Here is a 21,603-nt window from a genome sequence, read left to right on the forward strand (position 1 = left end):
AGGCTGGGGGTTATTTACTGTAGTGTGGGCCTGAACAATTCACTATCTGACCTGGTACAGAGTTAGGGTTGCCACGTGGCCAGTATTTTACCAGCCTGGGCGGTAAAAATGATGGCTGATCCCAACTGTCCCTCTTTTGACAGCTCAACCCGCAGTCCCTCATTTGTACTGGAACGTCCCTCTTTTCTCTGCACTGAACAGCCAGAAAAAGAAACAAAGTTTCTCACTTAATTGGCTTTTAGCAGAGAGCCCAGAACAGCTAACAGGTGCAAATAAGACACTTTGTAACAATTTTGAGACACAAAAACACAGTTTAGATAAGGAGAAATATTTTCAAACTTTCATAACCTGCCAAATTTTGTAAAACGAACATGGTAATAAGGGGGTGTGGCCACAGAAAGGGGTGTGGTCCAAAAAATTGCTGCGCTTTGTGCGGGGAAAAATTTTTTGTCCCTCTTTTTACTTCCAAAGTGTTGGGAGGTATGATATATGGGAAGTCCGGTATTTTTTTTCCAGAAAAGTTGGCAACCCTAGGCATGAGGGGACCGGACTAGGGGCCTCATGATAGGGTTGCCATCTGGCCAGTATTTTACAGGCCTGGCTGGTAAAAATGATGGTTGATCCCAATGTTATTAATAGGGAAAAAAGATAAATATATAGGTATTTTTTTCCAGAAAAGGTGGCAACCCTAGGCATGAGGCGGAGAAGGTAGTCAGCCTCATAACCCTATTTGTGGCCCTGCCTGGAGTTCTCATTTTAGATTTTGGAATAGGATAAGAATCTGCTTGGCAGAAGAATAGTCTCCATTTTGCTTTGGATGCTGTGAGGTGAGTGAGAGTCTCAGAGGCCTGACATAAACATTGCATTCTGTGTGGTACCAATGTCTTGTACAGGGGTTGGATGAGTCTGTAGGGGTGTATTTTAGCCCCTGTCCTGAGACACACTGCGCCTTTATTTTTACACACACACTGTCTGTATGTTTTTGCTGTACTGTAGGTTTAGCCTGAGGCGGGATATTTGGTTTTAGCAGAGGAGCTTCCGGTTGAGTCTCGGGCTAACCGGAAGTGGAAAGGATGCTACTGCTATAAGCGCCATAATGTGAGCGGCATGAGGTGCAGCTCTCCTCTGTAGCTGGGCATGAGGGGCGGGGCACAGGATGAGGATGCAGGGTAATTAGCGCGCAATTAGAGACAGTATTACGGGCACACGTGACTGACACAGGCATTTCAAAGCAGATTGTAGAGCTGAGAGGAAGTGTCTGTATACAAAGCCTGGCACAGGTGATTCTCAATGGTCACTAGCCTGTGCCTGCAATAACTTTATTACTTCCACTTTGTGAGGTACAATTCCCTAAACGCAACTTCTCCCGCGGTAACGTAATAACCAGGCAGCCCAGGTGCTCTACGCCTGCCCATCTGGCCCCGCCTTTTCTTTACAGCTGCGTGTTCTCCGCTCCGTCTAGCCCCGCCCATTCTTCCCTCCTCTCCCTCGGCGGCCCCGCCCCCTGCTTGGAGTCTCAGTCAGTGAGTCGCTGCCGGTCCCGCGAACACACGTGGTTTGTTGGTAAGGAGATTGCGGGGATGTTATTTGGTTTAGACTCGGCATTACTGTGAGTGTAGAGACTGTGTGTGGAGAGACAAGATGTGTGAGAACACGAGGACGATATAAAATACATAGAAGCAGCTGTGTGTTGTAGTTGTGCTGGTACATAGGCTTGTATTCATTCATGCTATCATTTATATGCTCTCTCTGTTCTCTCCATAGCAATGAGTGCTACATACACATGGTATTCAGCAGCTCCCCACATGCAGCACATCTTGGAGCCCAATCACATGCACCCCCAGCCAATCCCTGTCAGTCACATGCACCCCAGCCAGTCACATGCACCCCAGCCAATCACATGCACCCCCAGCCAATCACATGCACCCCCAGCCAATCACATCTATGCTTTCATTTTATAACCTGCACAACTGCCTGTCTGCTATCTCTACCTGGATGTCACAACGCTACCTTAAATTAAACCTCTCTAAAACTGAAATGGTTCTCTTTCCTCCAACTAACACCAGTAACATCCCGGAAGTATCCATCATAGTTAACAATTCCACTATCACCCCCTCTCCCCAGGCCCGGTGCCTTGGGGTTATCCTAGATTCTGCCCTGTCATTCACTCCTCATATCCAGTCACTTATTAAATCATGTCACTTCCACCTAAGGAACATATCCAAAATACGATCATTTATCACCTAAGATGCTGCCAAAATTCTTATTCACTCTCTCATCATATCACGTCTAGACTACTGTAACTCTCTTTTAATTGGCCTCCCCCTCCAGAGACTGTCACCTCTCCAGTCCATAATGAACCCTGCTGCGAGGCTCATACACCTCAGCAACCGCTCCTCCTCTGCCTCGCCATTCTGTCAATCCCTGCACTGGCTTCTGTTACCTTTCAGAATCATAATTCAAATTAATGAAACTGCCCCACCATACATCTCTGAACTCATCTCTATATACTCACCCAACCGCTTACTACGCTCCTCTACTGACCTGCTACTCAACTCTTCTCTCATTACCTCCTCACATGCTCGCATTCAAGACTTTGCAAGGGCTGCACCCCTCCTCTGGAACTCTCTCCCACGGTCTGTCCGACTTTCTCCCAACCTTTCTGCTTTTAAGAAATCTCTTCGAACGCACTTTTTTCGAGAAGCCTCCCCTCACTCTGCTTAACTACCAAACGCAACACCACATACAATACCACATTTCTCACCCACTTCCACACCTTGTGTATTACTCCCTTCCCTTTAGAGTGTAAGCTCTTTCTGCATAGGGCCTTCCTCACCTTTTGTACCGGTATTGATTGTGATGTATGTAACTCCATAAGTTCTATATATGTAATTCATGTGATTTAGTTGTATAATCACATTTACTTTACAGTGCTACGCAATATGTTGGCGCTATATAAATAAATGTTAATAATAATAACTGGTTGCTATTGCTATCTGCCTAGGAGTGACCTGAGTCTGTGCCAAGGTCCCTTGGGCATTGGGCATGATTAGAGTTGCCACCTTTTCTGGAAAAAAATACCGGCCTTCCTATATATTTATCTTTATTCCCTATTAATAACATTGGGATCACTGACCTTCCTATATATTTATCTTTATTCCCTATTCATAACATTGGGATCACTGACCTTCCTATATATTTATCTTTATTCCCTATTAATAACATTGGGATCACTGACCTTCCTATATATTTATCTTTATTCCCTATTAATAACATTGGGATCACTGACCTTCCTATATATTTATCTTTATTCCCTATTAATAACATTGGGATCACTGACCTTCCTATATATTTATCTTTATTCCCTATTAATAACATTGGGATCACTGACCTTCCTATATATTTATCTTTATTCCCTATTAATAACATTGGGATCACTGGCCTTCCTATATATTTATCTTTATTCCCTATTAATAACATTGGGATCACTGACCTTCCTATATATTTATCTTTATTCCCTATTAATAACATTAGGATCACTGGCCTTCCTATATATTTATCTTTATTCCCTATTAATAACATGGGGATCACTGACCTTCCTATATATTTATCTTTATTCCCTATTAATAACATTGGGATCACTGACCTTCTTATATTTATCTTTATTCCCTATTAATAACATTGGGATCACTGACCTTCTTATATTTATCTTTATTCCCTATTAATAACATTGGGATCACTGACCTTCCTATATATTTATCTTTATTCCCTATTAATAACATTGGGATCACTGACCTTCCTATATATTTATCTTTATTCCCTATTAATAACATTGGGATCACTGACCTTCCTATATATTTATCTTTATTCCCTATTAATAACATTGGGATCACTGACCTTCCTATATATTTATCTTTATTCCCTATTAATAACATTGGGATCACTGACCTTCCTATATATTTCTCTTTATTCCCTATTAATAACATTGGGATCACTGACCTTCCTATATATTTCTCTTTATTCCCTATTAATAATATTGGGATCACTGACCTTCCTATATATTTATCTTTATTCCCTATTAATAACATTGGGATCACTGACCTTCCTATATATTTATCTTTATTCCCTATTAATAACATTGGGATCACTGACCTTCCTATATATTTATCTTTATTCCCTATTAATAACATTGGAATTGTCCATCATTTTTACCGGCCAGGTTGCAACCCTAGGCATGATCCCAGATATAATACCTTCTAACAACTTCTGTAGGATATGTATATACTTTGTGTGTGTGCACTATCCCCCCTCACAACCCAAATCAGCACCCCACAATTCCCTCTCTACCTGAGAAGTAAAGTCCTATTACAAGTTCTGGGTGCTCTACCAGAAGATCTCTCCTTCCATGGGCTCATGGATCACCACAAAAGGAAACCCAGGAGCACACCATTGAATTGCTCGGTGATTTAGAAAGGGGATCGTCCCTTTCCCTTTTTCAGTTCAGTTGTTTTCAGATTGTTCTCCATAAACAAAGACTTAATTGCTTTCCATCTTTTATTTTCTTACCGTTTTCCAAAATTGAAGTTGAACGTTCATGTCTCTAGTGTCTCAGTCTGGCAGCTCAGTGATCCAGGAGAAGAATCTGAACTGTTACAATTTGCTCCATTTAGTTGATACAATTAGTTGATACAATTAGTTGATACAATTAGTTGATACAATTAGTTGATACAATTAGTTGATACAATTAGTTGATACAATTAGTTGATACAATTAGTTGATACAATTAGTTGATACAATTAGTTGATACAATTAGTTGATACAATTAGTTGATACAATTAGTTGATACAATTAGTTGATACATTAAGTTGTTAGTATCTGTGGAAATATTCGCAACTATTGTATCAATTCTAACAGCTACCTTTAAAGGGGAACTCCGGCTTCAAAATTTCTTCTCTTTCTGCATCATTTGAAATCCTGGCAAGGAAGGAGGGACTAAACACTTCTCCACAGCTTACAGACAGCATACAGGAACTACATAACCCACAATGCATTGCACTGGGATGTTCCTTTCCTTATTGAAATCACATGTGCAGGGAATTGTGGGGACAGCTGACTGTGGATACAAAGTAACCGTAGTCAGACAGCTCAGCAAAGTAGTCGGACAGATCAGCAGGAGAGCAGGGGGGGGGGCTAGGCTTAGGGAACTGTCACAAACCATTAAAAATCATGAAAAGTCTGCATGTTTTTTAATGGATTTATATTGCAAAGTTGCTTGAAATTGTTTACTTTTCAAAAAGCTTAAGTTATGTTTGTGTAGCGTTCCCCTTTAAAGGGGACCTGTCACCCACACATAAAAAGCCCATTGCAAATTAAACATGAAACACAAATTATTTTTCTCGTTAAAACATCCAAACCTGTTATAAATGTTTTTAAGTATCTGAGCTGTCAATCAAATATTATCTGCCCCGCCTCTATGCCTGAGGTATAGAGGCGGGGCAGACAATTACTTTCACTTTCTATTCAGCACTTCCTACATATCACTGCTCTCCCCACATTCCCCCGTTCCTCCTCAGGCTCAATAATTGTGTAGGGCACTGAGCATGGGCATTAGGTTCCCCATTGTGTTGCACAAGATTTTGGAGGGATACAATTGGTCTTAATAACAGTGTCCACAAAATGGTGCCTGCTTGCTGCAATAGTGCTATTCCAAGACTGAAGGAATCAACTATTGTGTAAATAAAGTTTATTCTGCTCAAATAACATGATAGAAAAGAAGTTTGGATTTTTTTCTTAGGGTGATAGGTCCCCTTTAATGAAACTCAGGGATTCTGCTCAGCAGGGACAAAGATAAGAAATGTATCAACTAAATGGATCCATTTAAAATGGTTAATGAGTCGGCGACTAGAGCTGCTTTAGAAGGTGAAAAATGAAACTTTACACTTGAATATTACAAAAACGGTCACAAATAGGACATAGAAAGTAACTGGAAAAAGTCTTTATGGTGAACTATCTGAAACCAACTGAACTGGAAAAAAATGTCTGAAGGTGAACCACCCCTTTAAAGGAGAAGGAAACCCTAAAAATGAATAGGACTAAAAATGCCATATTTTATAAAGTGAACTTATTGCACGAGGCTAAAGTTTGAGCTTGTCAATAGCAGCAATGATCCAGGACTTCAAACTTGTCACAGGGGGTCACCATCTTGGAAAGTGTCTGTGACACTCACATGCTCAGTGGGCTCTGATTGGCTGTTGAGAAGCTAAGCTTAGGGCTCGTCACTAATTATCCAGCAGAAAATGAGCTTCCCTGGCTGTAATATAAGCTGATGCTACAGGTTTGCTGATTATTAAATTCTGATGCTAATTGCACTGGTTTCTGTGCTGCCATGTAGTAATTATGTGTATTAATTACTAATCAGCCTTATATTGTGACATTTCTATTCTATGTGTACTGTATATTGTGAGTGGCTCCCTAAGCTCAGTAAGTGACAGCAGCACAGAGCATGTGCAGTGAATCAGCAGAAAAGAAGATGGGGAGCTACTGGGGCATCTTTGGAGACACAGATCTTTACTGCTAAAGGGCTGTGGTTGCCTTGGGCTGGTACAGAAGCACAAAACATCATGTACAACATTTCTAGCTACTTCTTTAGTTTAACTTTCCTTGTCCTTTATGCCCATGTGTATCCTCCTTATCAGTGGACACTGCCCTCCTTATACTTATAGTTGCCCTCAGCCCAGGAGGTGTCATAGTCCATCCTATTTATTGTGCACTCACTCTGGACACAACTTGTATAAACACACTCTTCTGAATGTGCTGCTGTCTACTTACAATTAATTTTCCTTCTTTTTTTATCAGTTCCCTCCTCCTCTGACAGAACGTGCAGGGAAGATGGTGGTCCTGCATTTCTATCGCTCATTGGAGAATTCGGCGGAGACCCTGCGCTTGCCCGGGGCAGACAATATACAGAGTATTCACAGGGAGCTGTGCTACAATGTCAACTGGACAGGTAAGAGACAAGGTGTATTTGCTGCATCCGTTTGCTTTAGCCAAAAAATTTTATTTGCGAGAGGGGGGAGGGGGGAGCTTTGGCACAGGTTAGCTGTTTGGATTAGTTACGGCTCCTCCCCGGGGCACAGTGAACCGACTCTGCTGCTGTGTTTGGCCTTGGGCACAACAAACATCCCTGTGCCAATAACAATAAAGTGTCTCACAGTACTGGAATTGTGTGTTCTGCCGCTTCAACCTTATACACATAACTAAAAGAGCAAATAGATTTTTCTATATTTCATTTTGAAATATGGCATGGGGCTAGACATATTGTCAGTTTCCCAGCTGCCCCAAGTCATGTGACTTGTGCTTTGATAAACTTCAGTCACTCTTTACTGCTGTACTGCAAGTAGGAATGATATCACCCCCCCCCCCCAGCAGCTTTACAACAGAACAATGGGAAGATAACCAAATAGCAGCTCCCTAACACAAGATAACAGCTGCCTGGTAGATCTAAGAGCAACACTCAATAGTAAAATCCAGTTCCCAATGAGACACATTCAGTTACATTGAGTAGGAGAAATAACAGCCTGCCAGAGTGTTTGTTAAACAATTTGTTAGTATATCACGAAAAAAAACACCAAGACAAAACTTTAAAGTCACACAGCCTTTATTAAGAAATAACTTACGGAACCTCTGCTTGCGCTCCTCTTCAGAAAAGGCAACCTATTGTGCGGCAATCGATTTCTCCTCCTCCTGCCTTCCTTATAGGTGATAGCCAGGAAGGAGAAATCGATGGCCACACGATGGGTCATCGCCGTGTCGCCTTTTCTGAAGAGGAGCACAATCAAAGTTGTGCGATTTTAACGTTTAATTAGTCTTGGTTTAACTAACAAGTCTTGCTATACTAACAATTTTTTTAAAATTTTTTTGATGTTACTGGTCCTTTAAGGAAGAAATAAATATGACTTCCTTTGATTTTATTGTAATGATGGGATGTCATTACAATAAAATCAAGGGAAAGCACAAGTAATCAGCGGTGCCAATTCAGTGCATTTTACTTGTACTGTAACTGAGCCAAAAAAAAAGTCTCACACTAAGCAAAACAGCCCTGATTGTGAGCTCCAAGTATTGTAATGACAACCCTTCTGTCATTGTCATGCTTAAACAAGGCCTTATCCCTAGGTCCTTCGGCTCCCTCCAGTCAGCAGACTGACACCCTGCGTTGGCTCTTCAGTTGCCCCTTTGACCCTCAGAGTATCTCGGACACCTCCTCTCTTCACCCAGAACCCTCCGATCTGCTGGTAGAGATTGGCCCACGGTAAGTGGTGCTGTGTCTCCATTCCTCACCTCTATCTTTGCCTAATCTCTCTGTAAGACCAAGAGATTCAAAATTGCTGTGTTTTTGTCTCAGACTGAATTTCTCCACGGCAACTTCCACCAATGCTGTGTCCATCTGCCGCTCCGTCGGTCTGACCAACGTGGACAGGATCGAGTGTTCCAAGAGATATCTCATAAAGGTAAGAAGTCCTCATCTGATGCGTTCTTCTTGCCCTGTCTTAGTCATAGTAGATTATAGTAGTAAGTTAGGTTGAAAAAAGACAAAAGTCCATCAAGTTCAACCTTTTAAGTCTATATACAATCTGCCTAACTGCCAGTTGATCCAGAGGAAGGCGAAAAACCCCATTTGAAGCCTCTCCAATTTGCCTCTAGAGAACACGGTTTAGAACAGTCTGAGAGAAATCATTCAACCCGATTGGCACTGACTGGGATTCCAATGGGAGTGTTGTGTGCGCCCAACTGTTTCCCTTGTGCCTTATTTATTTTGCCTTCACCTTTTCAGTTCCAGACTAGGCCTCAGGGCAGTGAGGAGCAAAAGCTGCTCGCTTCTCTGTATGACCGCATGACGGAATGCATATACGCAGAGCCAGTGAGGAGTTTTGAGGTGTCCGTTAGACCAGAGAAAGTGTATGAGGTGGATATTCTGGGGCGAGGGAAGGCCGCACTGGAAAAAGCCAATACTGAATTAGGTATGTGGGGAAATATTCTGACCATTCTTTTCTTTGTTTTCAACCTCTGTAAATTTCTCATCCACTTATCTCTTTCTCTGCTTCTCTCTCTTCCTTATTTGATCAGCTTCTCTCTCCGCTTATCCCAGGTTTGGCGTTCGACAACTGGGATCTAGATTATTACAGCACGCTTTTCCAGCGTGTGGGTCGGAACCCCAGCAGCGTAGAGTGCTTTGATCTTGCACAGTCCAACAGGTCTGTCTCGTTCATGTGTTACAAATCATTACAAACCTGTAACTACTCTTTTTCTATTCGTTCTTAAATGAAATTCCTCCCCCACAGTGAGCACAGCCGCCACTGGTTCTTTAAGGGCAAACTAAGGGTAGATGGTGAGGAGAAGGAGATGTCTCTGTTTGACTTGATCATGAAGACTCAGGACTCCAGTAATCCCAATAACATCATCAAGTTCTGTGACAACAGCAGGTATGAAAACTGTTCCTAAATAGAAGTCTACAGATATTTGAATTCTCCTTTCTACAGTTAAAGGAACAGTTCAGTGTGAAAATAAAAACGGTGTAAATAGGCTGTGCAAAATAAAAAATGTTTCTAATATAGTTGGTTAAGCAAAAATTTAATTTATAAAGACTGGAGTGACTGGATGTGTAACATAATAGCCAGAACACTACTTCCTGCTTTTCAGCTCTATAACTCTGAGTTAGTCAGCGACTTGAAGGGGGCCACATGGTACATTTCTGTTCGTTGAGTTTGCAATTGATACTCCGCATTCAGCTCAGATTCAAAAGCAACAGATATGACCCATGTGCCCCCCCCCCCAAGTCTCTGATTGGTTACTGCCTGATAACCAGGGTAACGAGTCAGTGTAAACCAAGAGAGCTGAAAAGCAGGAAGTAGTGTTACAGCTATTGTGTCGGACATCCAGTTACTCCAGCCTTTATACATTACATTTTTGGCTAACTAACTATTAGAAACATGTTTTATTTTGCACAGCCTATTTACCTAGTTTTTATTTTTAGACTGAACAATTCCTTTAAGAATGAGGTGTAGCTGTTGTGGGTGGGTACATTGCTGTCAGGGACTCAGAAGAGAAATGGTGGAAAGGCTGAGACTTAGAGGAGATCCTTAAAGGAAAGCTGAAGTTGGAGGTGAAGGAGATCAGAAGTAAATATTGAGGCTGGGGATGGAATAGGAATAGAACCAGATAGGTACAGAAGATCTATAGGAGATGCTTAAAGGAAAGCTGAAGATGGAGGTGAAGGAGATCAGAAGTAAAAATTGAGGCTGGGGATGGAATAGGAATAGAACCAGGTAGGTGCAGAAGATCTATAGGAGATGCTTAAAGGAAAGTTGGAGTTGAAGGAGATCAGAAGTAAAAATTGAGGCTCGGGATTGAATAGTAATAGAACCAGTTAGGTATAGGAAATCCTTAAAGGAAAGCTGAAGTTGGAGATGAAGGAGATTAGAAGTAAAAATTGGGGATGGAATAGGAATAGAACCAGGTAGGTATAGGAGATCCTTAAAGGATAGCTGAAGTTGGAGGTGAAGGAGATCAGAAGTAAAAATTGAGGCTGCGGATGGAATAGGAATGGGAACTAGGAAGGTACAGAAGATCTATAGGAGAAGTTGAGCTAGAGGCAGTTATTGGACAAAGATGGGAAGAATTTGAAACTGTAAGTGACGGAGGTTACTAGAAGAAGGTGGTAAGACTGAGAAAGTAGAGCGTTCGACATATGGAATTTCTGAGCAGGAACAATCTTCATAATAAAAAGAGTAAAGTAGGTAGAAGAGAGCTGGAAGGTGAAGGTGCTTATTAATAGAAAATGAGTGTAAACGTATTAGAAAAGATGATGATTAGACATGGAGAGGCTTATAGGCCAGGAATGAAGAAAGGTGGTACTGCTTGCGCCTGACCTTTCTCTTTAATTTGTACTTTTCATCCTCAGTGCAATCCAGGGAAGGGAAGTGACATCTCTAATTCCCTCAGACCCTTCATGTGCTGGGGCCTATCAGTTATGTCGATCCACACGACACTTGATCTTCACTGCAGAGACCCACAACTTTCCTACTGGTGAATGGATAAACAGTGAAGGGTGGGGGTGGAATTGAATGAGCAAATGTGAGTGGGTGCCTGGGAAAGCAGGAAAGAAGGTAAATGGTTGGTGGCAAGAAATCAGAATTTGCAGGTGATGGAAGCAGAGAGGCAGGAGGTGAGAGTGCTGTGTAATTGGAGAGACAGAAGGTTAGGGTGAGATGCTGCGTAATTGGAGAGGCAGAAGGGGAGGCTGATAGTGCTGGTTAATTGGAGAGGCAGAAGGGGAGGCTGATAGTGCTAGGTAATTGGAGAGGCAGAAGGTGAGGTTGACTGAGTGGGTGAAGTAATGAGAAGTAGATGTGGGCTTATTTTTCACCTTGTTTCTAATTCCACTCTTTCTTACTATGTAACTATTAGGTGTGGCCCCATTCAGTGGTGCTACCACGGGTACAGGGGGGCGCATTCGTGATGTACAGAGCACTGGTAGGGGAGCACATGTCATTGCTGGAACAGCCGGATACTGCTTTGGAAACCTGCACATTCCAGGTAAAGTCATTGGTCTTGGGGTTGCTACACTTCTTGCCTCAGGCCCCTTTTACTATTGACCAAATCCACTGACCATTGGTGCCCATCCTTCCACCATAGGATACTCTCTTCCTTGGGAGGACCCCACATATCAGTACCCAGTGCAGTTTGCCCGGCCTCTGGAGGTGGCTATTGAAGCCAGTAACGGTGCCTCAGATTATGGAAACAAGTTTGGGGAGCCTGTCTTGGCTGGTCAGTATTGCTTTAAAAAAATAAATAAATAAAAAAAACTCCATGTAAAATTCTGATTGCAGGAAATTTACAAAAGTGTGTGTGTTCCTCAGGATTCGCACGTTCCTTTGGCTTGTGGCTGCCGTCAGGAGAAAGGAGGGAGTGGGTGAAGCCAATCATGTTCAGCGGCGGGATTGGGTCAATGGAGGATGTTCACCGTACTAAGGAGGCCCCAGAACCTGGTAAGGATCCCCTGTGCTTGAGAACATGGCAGTTTTGCTTTTGGAGGAGAGAGAAAGAGGCTGTTCTGTGATGTTCTTCTGCTTAGGAAAGCTTTGAGAAAGGTTTATAATTATTTTCTTAAGCAGAAGAACATCAGAGCAGTCTTTCTTTCTCCTGACAACTTCCTTGACTACTTGCTGGTCAGACTGGTGGGAAACTGACCAGCAGGTGGCGATGTTGGAACAAAATTCATTCATATTAACAGTACTTGTATCCCTTAATATCTTGGAATAAAAAATAAATAATGAATGTAAATGACAAAAGTGCTTAGAATAGCCTCCTCATCAATTTTACATTCAGTTATTTTAAAGGTTTATTTATCTTTTAATGCAAGACATCAGTAACCGCTTTCTTATTTACTTCTTGTCAGGAATGCATGTGGTTAAAGTGGGAGGCCCTGTCTATAGGATTGGGGTTGGAGGTGGAGCTGCATCTTCTATTCAGGTAGGAAGAGCTAAATCATATGATATCTAAGCAGTTTTGGGGGAATAGATGTATAATATGATGCGCTCTCATGTCTGTTATGCTTTAGGTTCAGGGGGATAACGCCAGTGAGTTGGATTTTGGGGCAGTGCAGCGTGGGGATGCAGAGATGGAGCAGAAGATGAATCGGGCAGTGCGGGCCTGTGTGGAGAGAGGGGACAGGAACCCAATCTGCAGCATTCATGATCAGGGAGCCGGAGGCAATGGTGAGAACGGATTTCCTCTTACCATGTCTCCTCTTTTGACTATTTTACCCACAGTGCTTATCACTCACTCCATACAATGATGTTCTCTTCCTCAGGGAACGTCCTAAAGGAGCTCAGTGAGCCACAAGGAGCGGTTATTTACACTCAAAGCTTCCAGGTTGGTATAAACATTCACCCCTTTCCTTCTTACTCGTCTCCTCTAATTATTGTCTTAACCCCATTCAAGTCATTGTTAGAAAGTTTCCCTCGCCTCTGCTCTTGCAGCTGGGGGACCCCACCCTGAGTGTGCTGGAGATATGGGGGGCAGAATATCAGGAGTCCAACGCTTTGCTCCTGCGCCCCGACGATGCTCAATTCCTACGCTCCGTGTGCCGGCGAGAAAGGTCTCCTGTGGATTTTGTGGGCAAGATCACAGGGGATGGGAGGGTAAGCTTCATCTTGTCTAAAAATGTACAGCATTGCTAAGCACTCTTTATTGCTGCATGTGATGCATGTCATTTGCTTTGACACCGCTTCATACTTTGATCTTACTCAAACAATGCAGTGTCCATTATTGTCTATGCCTAAACCAGGGCCGCCATCAGGGGGCACAGAGGGTACAAGTGCTGAACTTTTAGCCTAGAAAATTTTGTTGTACGTGGCCCCGGGATTTCTAATGACGGCCCTGCCTAAAACATAAATAGGTAACAGTATGGCCCCATTATATTTATATATGAATGCAGCACAGGATTGTTGTCCATCTCATACAGTGCAAAAAAAAAAATTTGGAATAGAAAGAAACCCCCGTCTGTGACAATTAATTAATATCTAGTGATAGATTCAACCACCTACCAATAGGATAGGTGATTAACTTAAATTAAAGTGCTGTGCGTGCCTACTCTTTTAGTTCATCAACGATAATATATAAAAACCAATCACTTCCCGAATCAATTAATTCCAAGTCAATTCATAAATAAATAAATATAAAGTGCAAATTAGTGCATACACCCAATGACTGTTGCCCAATTAATGGTAACAATCAGTTCATTGACAATTCATGATTGGACTCGAATAAATTAAGTTAAAAAAGACCGAAGTTCATTAGGAAGTGGCCAAAGTTTATACACACGTGCTTAATAATAAATTGATGTTTTTTAAAAAATTTTTACTTTAGTAACCAGGACTAACAAACTTTTTATCTTTGGGTTATTTAATTGGGCTTGGTTCATCCACTGTTGCTACTGTCGACTTTATATCTACGTATTCTTCCTTCCATTCTAAGGGGCCAGTGCTTTGTGGCTTTTCAGGTTTAATTTAAGGTGGCCATACACGGGCCGATAAAAGCTGCCGACAGACTGTGTCGGCAGCTTATTGGCCCGTGTATGGGGGCCCCCGACGGGCTTCTCCGATCGAGAAATGGCCGAAAGTCGGCCAGATCTCGATCGGATGGGTTTAAAAATCCCGTCGGATCGCGGTCGCATCTGTTCGTCGATGCGGTCCCGCGATCCGACCGCCCGTTTGCCGAATGCTAGGATCCGATCGTTGGGCCCTAGGGCCCAACGATCGGATCTGCCCGATATTGCCCACCTCAAGGTGGGCATATCGGAGGGAGATCCGCTCGTTTGGCGACATCGCCAAACGAGCGGATCTATCCATGTATGGCCACCTTTAGTCTCAAACAAGATCAGGGAAAAGTTTAGTTTACAAGGCCACAGTCCTGGTTACCCTGTCCTGCCTCCTCTTTGTGGTGTCCCAGTCTTAGAAAATAATAGGTAGCTAGTTTTGGGACAGCTCCACCCTCTATTTTATCATTACATCCTTCTATCTTTCCACAAGACCGTAGCTCTCTGGTTGACCTTTACCCAATCCCTGGTCATAATCAATTAGATTTAGACTTTTTCTCATTAATTTATCCTTTTAGTAATAGATATTTGTATGCCTGGCACTTTACTAAAGTAAAAAAAACAACAATTTATTATTAAGCACGTGTGTATAAACTTTGGGCACTTCCTGATGAACTTTGGTCTTTTTTAACTTAATTTATTCGAGTCCAATCATGAATTGTCAATGAACTGATTGTTACCATTAATTGGGCAACAGTCATTGGGTGTATGCACTAATTTGCACTTTAATTTATTTATGAATTGGCTTGGAATTAATTGATTCGGGAAGTGATTGGTTTTTATATATTATCGTTGATGAACTAAAAGAGTAGGCACGCACAGCACTTTAATTTAAGTTAATCACCTATCCTATTGGTAGGTGGTTGAATCTATCACTAGATATTAATTAATTGTCACAGACGGGGGTTTCTTTCTATTCCAATTTTTTTTTTTTTTTGCACTGATTTTCTGACGGTTGTCAGCCCCCGATGGTGACCTTTGAGAATTTTTTTTTATTGTGATTCAAGAGTCCTTTTCCTTTAAATTGCATCTTATACAGTGACTATCTCTGTTCTTGGCTTCAGATTGTGTTGGTGAATGGCAGTGAATCAGATCCCCTTCCTGACTCTGCTGATCGTAACGCTGTTCCCGTTGATCTCAAACTGGACTGGGTTTTAGGAAAAATGCCTCGCAAGGTACTCTATTATTATTATTATTATTATTATTATTATTATTATTATTATTATTATTATTATTAGTTATTGTCCTTTAGTATAATTAATAGTGCCCTTCCTTTTTATGTAATGCTTCTATTGTTATTATAGGAGTTTGCTCTAAACCGTGTGAAACCAAACCATAAAGAACTGGCGCTTCCTAGTGACCTGACAGTTGGGCAAGCGCTTGATCGTGTGCTGAGATTGCCGTCTGTAGCAAGCAAGCGCTACCTGACCAACAAGGTAACAATTCTCTCCATATTACTCTCTCTTTTCTATCATACGTGTCTATGAATATAAACCTGGTCTTCCTTTTATCTCAGGTGGACCGATCCGTCACAGGCCTGGTGGCCCAGCAGCAGTGCGTCGGGCCCCTTCACACTCCATTGGCTGATGTGGCTGTGGTGTCTCTGTCTTATTCAGACATTGTAGGAGGAGCTACAGCAATAGGAGAACAGCCAATCAAAAGCCTTCTGAACCCAGCAGCTGGGGCAAGGCTGGCAGTGGCAGAAGCACTAACCAACCTGGTCTTTGCTCAAGTTACGGACCTAAAGGTCAGCACATGTCAAGGTTTATGACACCATTTGCCTTTTTATTTTGGTTGAGTTAGAAATGTATTCATAAAAGTGTAAATTTAAAGATTTTTTTTTTAATATACCTTTATAAATGTCTCTCTTAAAGGGCTTGTTCACCTTCCAACATTTTTTCCATGACAGTTTGCCAAAAGATTTTCTCCAATTTTCTATGTGTGACCATTTTTCCAATATTGACGTGTAAAGTATTCTAGAGCAGCTATTGGAAGGGCGGGTGGGGGGTCGCTGACCCCTGTAAACTGTTCTAATTTGATACATTTAGTTGATGCATTTGTTACCTTTGTCCCTGCAAAGCAGAATCCCTGAGTTTTAGTGATGTGCGGGTTGGAATTTCCCCGATCCTAACCCGCCTGCATTAGACTTCCGAGTTGCTTTTATAGACTCGCCCTGCCGATGACGTCACAAAAGTGGCAGGGCGAGCAGGTGCAGCGTCTATAAAAGACAAACTTGGAAGCCGGCATTTGACAGTGGCGGACGGGGAGAGTAGGAGAAGAGCTGCACCCGCCCGACCTGCGAGGAAGAGTGCGAGGTTGGCCCAATCCTGCCCGACCCCCGTGGGTATTGGGCCGGCCCGCACATCACTACTGAGTTTCATTACAGGCAGCTCTTAGAATTGATAACAAAAGTTGCTAATACTCCCACAGATACTTCTGAGAAATGGATCGACTAAATGTTGCAAAATTGTAACCGTTTAGATTTTGCACCTGAATTACTTTACATTCAACTTTAAACTTTGATTAAGAAAAACGGTAAAAAATAAAAGATGGAAGGCAATTGAAAAAAGGTCTTTATTTCTAACAATTTGAAAACCACTCAACTGAAAAAAGTGTTTGGAAGGTGAACCACCCCTTTAACTTTGTGCTATTTACAGGATGTGAAATGCAGCGGCAATTGGATGTGGGCTGCCAAGCTCCCGGGGGAAGGTGCCGCACTGTATGACGCCTGTGTGGCTATGTGTGATGTCATGGCACAGCTTGGAGTGGCTGTCGATGGAGGAAAAGATTCTCTCAGCATGGCTGCCAGAGTGGGCACAGAGACTGTTAAAGCTCCAGGTGAGCTGTTGCGACTAGCCATGTTGCGACTAGCCATGCTGCGACTAGCCATGCTGCGACTAGCCATGCTGCGACTAGCCATGCTGCGACTAGCCATGCTGCGACTAGCCATGCTGCGACTAGCCATGCTGCGACTAGCCATGCTGCCATTCCCGATGCTGCCACTAGCCATGCTGCCATTCCCAATGCTGCCACTTCCCATGCCACGACTAGCCATGCTTCGACTACCTAGTTAAGTCTGTAGCCACTGACTTATCCACTAACTCATTGTTTTGGGTCTTTTGTTCATTGCCAGGGTCTCTAGTGATCTCCGTTTATGCCGTTTGTCCCGATATAACAGCCACTGTGACACCTGACCTAAAGAACCCCGGACAGAAAGGTAATATTTTGTAGGAGACACTAAGCAATTACTTTCCAGATAAGAAGCTACATAAAAGCCAACGTGGTGTTGCTGAGAATGGGAAGTGTGTTTGGCACAAGATATGGTGGAATTAATGGCTGCTGGTCTGCAGCTGGAATTTTTTACATTCACTCTCCTCCTAGGTGTTTTACTGTATGTGCCCCTCTGTCCTGGTCAGCATCGGCTTGGGGGCAGTGCTTTGGCTCAGTGCTACTCACAGCTGGGAGAGACCCCTCCAGATCTCGATGACCCTCAGACTTTAATCTCCTGCTTCAAAGTCACACAACAGCTGCTGAGAGGTGAGATGTGGGAGGAAGGGAGAAAAGCACCTTGCTGGAAAAATCATAGGTCCATAGAAGAATAATTTGAAGAGACAAATTCACTACTAACTAGAGGCCTTCTATCATTGGCTGGAGGTTATTGGCTAATGTCCTCTTGCTATCTGACTTGCCTCCGTAGAACGAATCCTTAGCGCTGGCCATGACGTCAGTGATGGAGGCCTAATCACGTGTATCCTGGAAATGGCTTTTGCTGGAAATTGTGGTCTGGACATTGAGATTTCCTCTTCCTCTGCCAGTGGTGAGCGGAACAAGACACCTGTGAAACAAAAACTTTGAAGATCATAAGGGTTTCTATGCTGCCATGTTCATTTTATTTCTTCTCCGTTTAGTGCTTGAGCTGCTGTTTGCTGAGGAACTGGGCCTGGTTGTAGAGGTCCCAGAAGAAAGGGTGGAGCTGGTTATGGAACATTATAGAGCATCAGGAGTAGAGTGCGGGAGGATTGGATGCACCAAAGGATATGGTCCAGGATCTATGGTCAGTTGTGGAGTCTAATGAACGCTAAAATAACATGGAATATGGACAGATATCAAGAGCTTTGAGATTGTTTCCAGGTCAGAATCTGCGCCAATGGTCAGGAGGTGATCAGCGAGACGTTGAGTTCCCTCAGAGCCACGTGGGAGGAGACCAGTTTCCAACTTGAACGCCTTCAGGCCAATCCAAGCTGTGTATCTCAGGAGGAGGCTGGGCTGAGAGTCAGGGAGGGACCTAATTATCACCTGACGTTCAACCCTTCTGAAATACCCTTGGTGCCTCCATCAGTTGGTGAGTTGAAGGTTGACATACCTCTATATAAGTTGAAGTGTTACGCCAGTAAATTCTTAGCTAATAATCTCCAAACAAAGGTGGCCACCAGCCGCGTGTAGCTGTCGTGCGCGAGGAGGGAAGCAACGGAGACCGGGAAATGGCGGCATCTCTAATAATGGCTGGTTTTCAGGTAACCCGGCATAATTTTTCCCATCATCTCACAAATGGGCTGATGGTATAATTTCCCTTAAACTGTGCATGTCTTCTTTGCAGGTGTGGGACGTCACCATGGAAGATCTTCTTGCTGGAGGCACCACCCTGGACTCATTCAGGGGACTTGTTTTTGTTGGGGGATTTAGCTACGCTGATGTGCTAGGGTCGGCCAAAGGTATGTTTTACGAGACATATAGGCTGCTGTATGATTTACTGTGTATAGTGGGCACCCGTCTTTCTATTGGGTAACTTGTTGTTTCACAGGCTGGGCTGCCTCTGTGAAGTTTAATGGAAGTGTACGTGAGCAGTTCGAGACCTTCCGTTGTAGGGCAGACACTTTCAGCCTTGGGGTCTGTAACGGGTGTCAGCTGATGGCTCTTCTGGGCTGGGTAGGACCTGATAACACAACAGATACAGGTATGTGATCGTCTGATTGGTCAATGAGTTTGCATAGGTGTGCCAGTGTACTCTGCTCATACAGACTGTCCCATTAGGCGACCTCCCCCCTCAAGGGGTTCTGCTGAGCCACAACCTGTCCAGCCGGTTCGAGTCCCGGTTTGTCACCCTGAAGATTGAACAGAGTCCTTCCATTTTGCTCCGGGGAATGGCAGGGTCCACGCTTGGCGTGTGGGTGGCACATGGCGAGGGTAAGTCACCATTATTAAGGAGCAGATTTATCAAGGGCTCGAATTTTCGAATTCATGAGAGTATTTTAAAACCCAAACTTTATTTAAAGAATCAAATTTTCTTAACTCGCGGGGGAATAGGATCAATCCAAAAACTCGATTCAAAATAGAGTAGAAAAAAAACTCGAATGTCAGGAAGGCTGCAAACAAATCTAAATTGATCCCAGGACGTCTCCCATTGACTAATAAAGCAATTCGGCAGGTTTTAGGTGGCAAATAGCCGATTCGAGTTCTTAAAGGGCCAGAGTATGATAAATCTTGAAAATGTAATTGAATTTTTAAAAAAAACTTGGATCGAATTTTAACAATTCCCTAGTCGAATTTGTCCATAAAATTTTGGCTCCAAAAAAATTTCAAAATTCATCTCTTGATAAATCTGACACTTAGAGTAGAGATACCGGTACTAGCTATATAACCAATAACTGCTAGCGGTAATAAAACTGTGCTCCCATTACAGGATACATGAGGTTCAGATCTCAGAAGGTGCAGGACTATGTGACGTCCAATCACTTGGTTCCTCTCTGTTACGTGGATGATGGAGGCAACCCAACAGAAGAATACCCAATGAATCCTAATGGCTCTCCACTGGGAATTGCCGGTCTTTGCTCTGCTGATGGGCGACACCTGGCCATGATGCCCCACCCAGAGCGCTGTGTCATGAAGTGGCAGTGGCCTTGGATGCCAGAAAGCTGGCGCCAGTCATTGGATGTCTCCCCGTGGATGCGGCTCTTCCAGAATGGCTACAGCTGGTGCCAGGAGAACCCAAGTAGCCATATCTGATTGCACTGCCAAACTCCTCTCCTATGCAATGCCTGTTACACAATCTGCACATTTATATCTGCTCATACCCAGCATCAAACAATGAAGAATAATGGGCTTGTGATTTCTCTGCTTCTTCTGTTTCAGAACAGCCACGTGGCATTCTTGTGTCTTATATAAAGCGATACTGGCTCTTTCCTATATTACATACAACTAGGGATGCACCGAATCCAGGATTTGGTTCGGGATTCGGCCTTTTTCAGCAGGATTTGGATTCGGCCAAATCCTTCTGTCCGGGAGGGAAATTGCGTGACTTTTTGTCACAAAACAAGGAAGTAAAAATGTTTTCCCCTTCCCACCCCTAATTTGCATATGCAAATTAGTATTCAAATTTGGTTTGGTATTTGGCTGAATCTTTCATGAAGGATGCGAGGGTTCGGCCGAATCCAAAATAGTGGATTTGGTGCATCCCTACATCCAACTCACACATTTTGGGTTTTAAACCTTCTAGTCTGCCCATTATTTTGTAAAAACCTGTAAGTTTAAAATAAGGTTAAATTACATGTAATAGTCACACTGCTATAGTACCAGGGGCCAAGGGCACAAATAAGCATTCACCCCAAATCTCTCCCTAACTCACCTTCAGACTGGGCCCCCTTAGCTCATAACAAGGTAACAGATATATAGAAACATTGGGGTGTCACTCTGCTATAGTTCCAGGGGCACCCAGGGTACAAATAAACACTCACCCCAAATCTCACCCTAACTGACCTTCAGAATGGGCCCCTTTAGCTCATAACAAGGTTACAAATATATAGAAACCTTGGGGTGTCACCCTGCTATAGTTCCAGGGGTACCCAGGGTACAAATAAGCACTCACCCCAAATCTCCCCCTAACTGACTTTCAGACTGGGCCCCCTTAGCTCATAACAAGGTTACAGATATATATAGAGAAACATTGGGGTAACAGTCACCCTGCTATAGTTCTAGGGGTACCCAGGGTACAAATAAACACTCACCCCAAATCTCCCCCTAACTGACCTTCAGGCTGGGCCCCCTTAGCTCATAACAAGGTTACAGATATATAGAAACATTGGGGTAACAGTCACTCTGCTATAGTTCTAGGGGTACCCAGGGTACAAATAAACACTCACCCCAAATCTCCCCCTAACTGACCTTCAGGCTGGGCCCCCTTAGCTCATAACAAGGTTACAGATATATAAAAACATTGGGTTGTCACCCTGCTATAGTTCCAGGGGTACCCAGGGCACAAATAAGCACTCACCCCAAATCTCCCCTAACTGACCTTCAGACTGGGCTCATAACAAGGTTACAGATATATAGAAACATTGGGGTAACAGTCACCCTGCTATAGTTCCAGGGTACAAATAAACACCCCAAATCTCCCCCTAACTGACCTTCAGACTGGGCCCCCTTAGCTCATAACAAGGTTACAGATATATAGA

The 21,603-nt window shown here is 43.1% G+C and overlaps 1 protein-coding gene across 1 annotated transcript; it reads left to right on the forward strand.

Annotated features, from left to right (window-relative positions):
- Window positions 1-1,260: 1,260 nt before the first annotated feature.
- LOC108703280 (phosphoribosylformylglycinamidine synthase) lies at window positions 1,261-20,261 on the forward strand. Its single transcript, XM_018239398.2, has 29 exons — window positions 1,261-1,563; window positions 6,856-7,006; window positions 8,173-8,308; window positions 8,402-8,507; window positions 8,831-9,017; window positions 9,146-9,251; window positions 9,339-9,479; window positions 10,958-11,082; window positions 11,464-11,592; window positions 11,692-11,823; window positions 11,916-12,044; window positions 12,455-12,528; window positions 12,617-12,773; window positions 12,869-12,930; window positions 13,038-13,199; window positions 15,220-15,330; window positions 15,460-15,591; window positions 15,672-15,902; window positions 16,813-16,993; window positions 17,289-17,372; window positions 17,537-17,692; window positions 17,853-17,972; window positions 18,064-18,209; window positions 18,287-18,497; window positions 18,578-18,669; window positions 18,753-18,867; window positions 18,957-19,109; window positions 19,187-19,339; window positions 19,836-20,261. The coding sequence occupies exons 2-29, from the start codon at window positions 6,889-6,891 to the stop codon at window positions 20,156-20,158; spliced, it is 3,972 nt and encodes a 1,323-aa protein (XP_018094887.1). The 5' UTR covers window positions 1,261-1,563; window positions 6,856-6,888; the 3' UTR covers window positions 20,159-20,261.
- The last annotated feature ends 1,342 nt before the right edge of the window (window positions 20,262-21,603 follow it).

The sequence above is a fragment of the Xenopus laevis genome, chromosome 9_10S (genome assembly GCF_017654675.1).
Source record: "Xenopus laevis strain J_2021 chromosome 9_10S, Xenopus_laevis_v10.1, whole genome shotgun sequence".
In the NCBI taxonomy this organism is placed as follows: domain Eukaryota; kingdom Metazoa; phylum Chordata; class Amphibia; order Anura; family Pipidae; genus Xenopus; species Xenopus laevis.

Bases quoted from the DNA above. Each gene is read 5' to 3' on its own strand.
- LOC108703280 (XM_018239398.2), top strand. From the start codon at position 6,889: ATGGTGGTCCTGCATTTCTATCGCTCATTGGAGAATTCGGCGGAGACC. The intron at 16,994-17,288 runs GTGAGCTGTTGC...GTTCATTGCCAG, and splicing joins AGAGACTGTTAAAGCTCCAG to GGTCTCTAGTGATCTCCGTT. The intron at 18,670-18,752 runs GTAACCCGGCAT...TCTTCTTTGCAG, and splicing joins TAATAATGGCTGGTTTTCAG to GTGTGGGACGTCACCATGGA.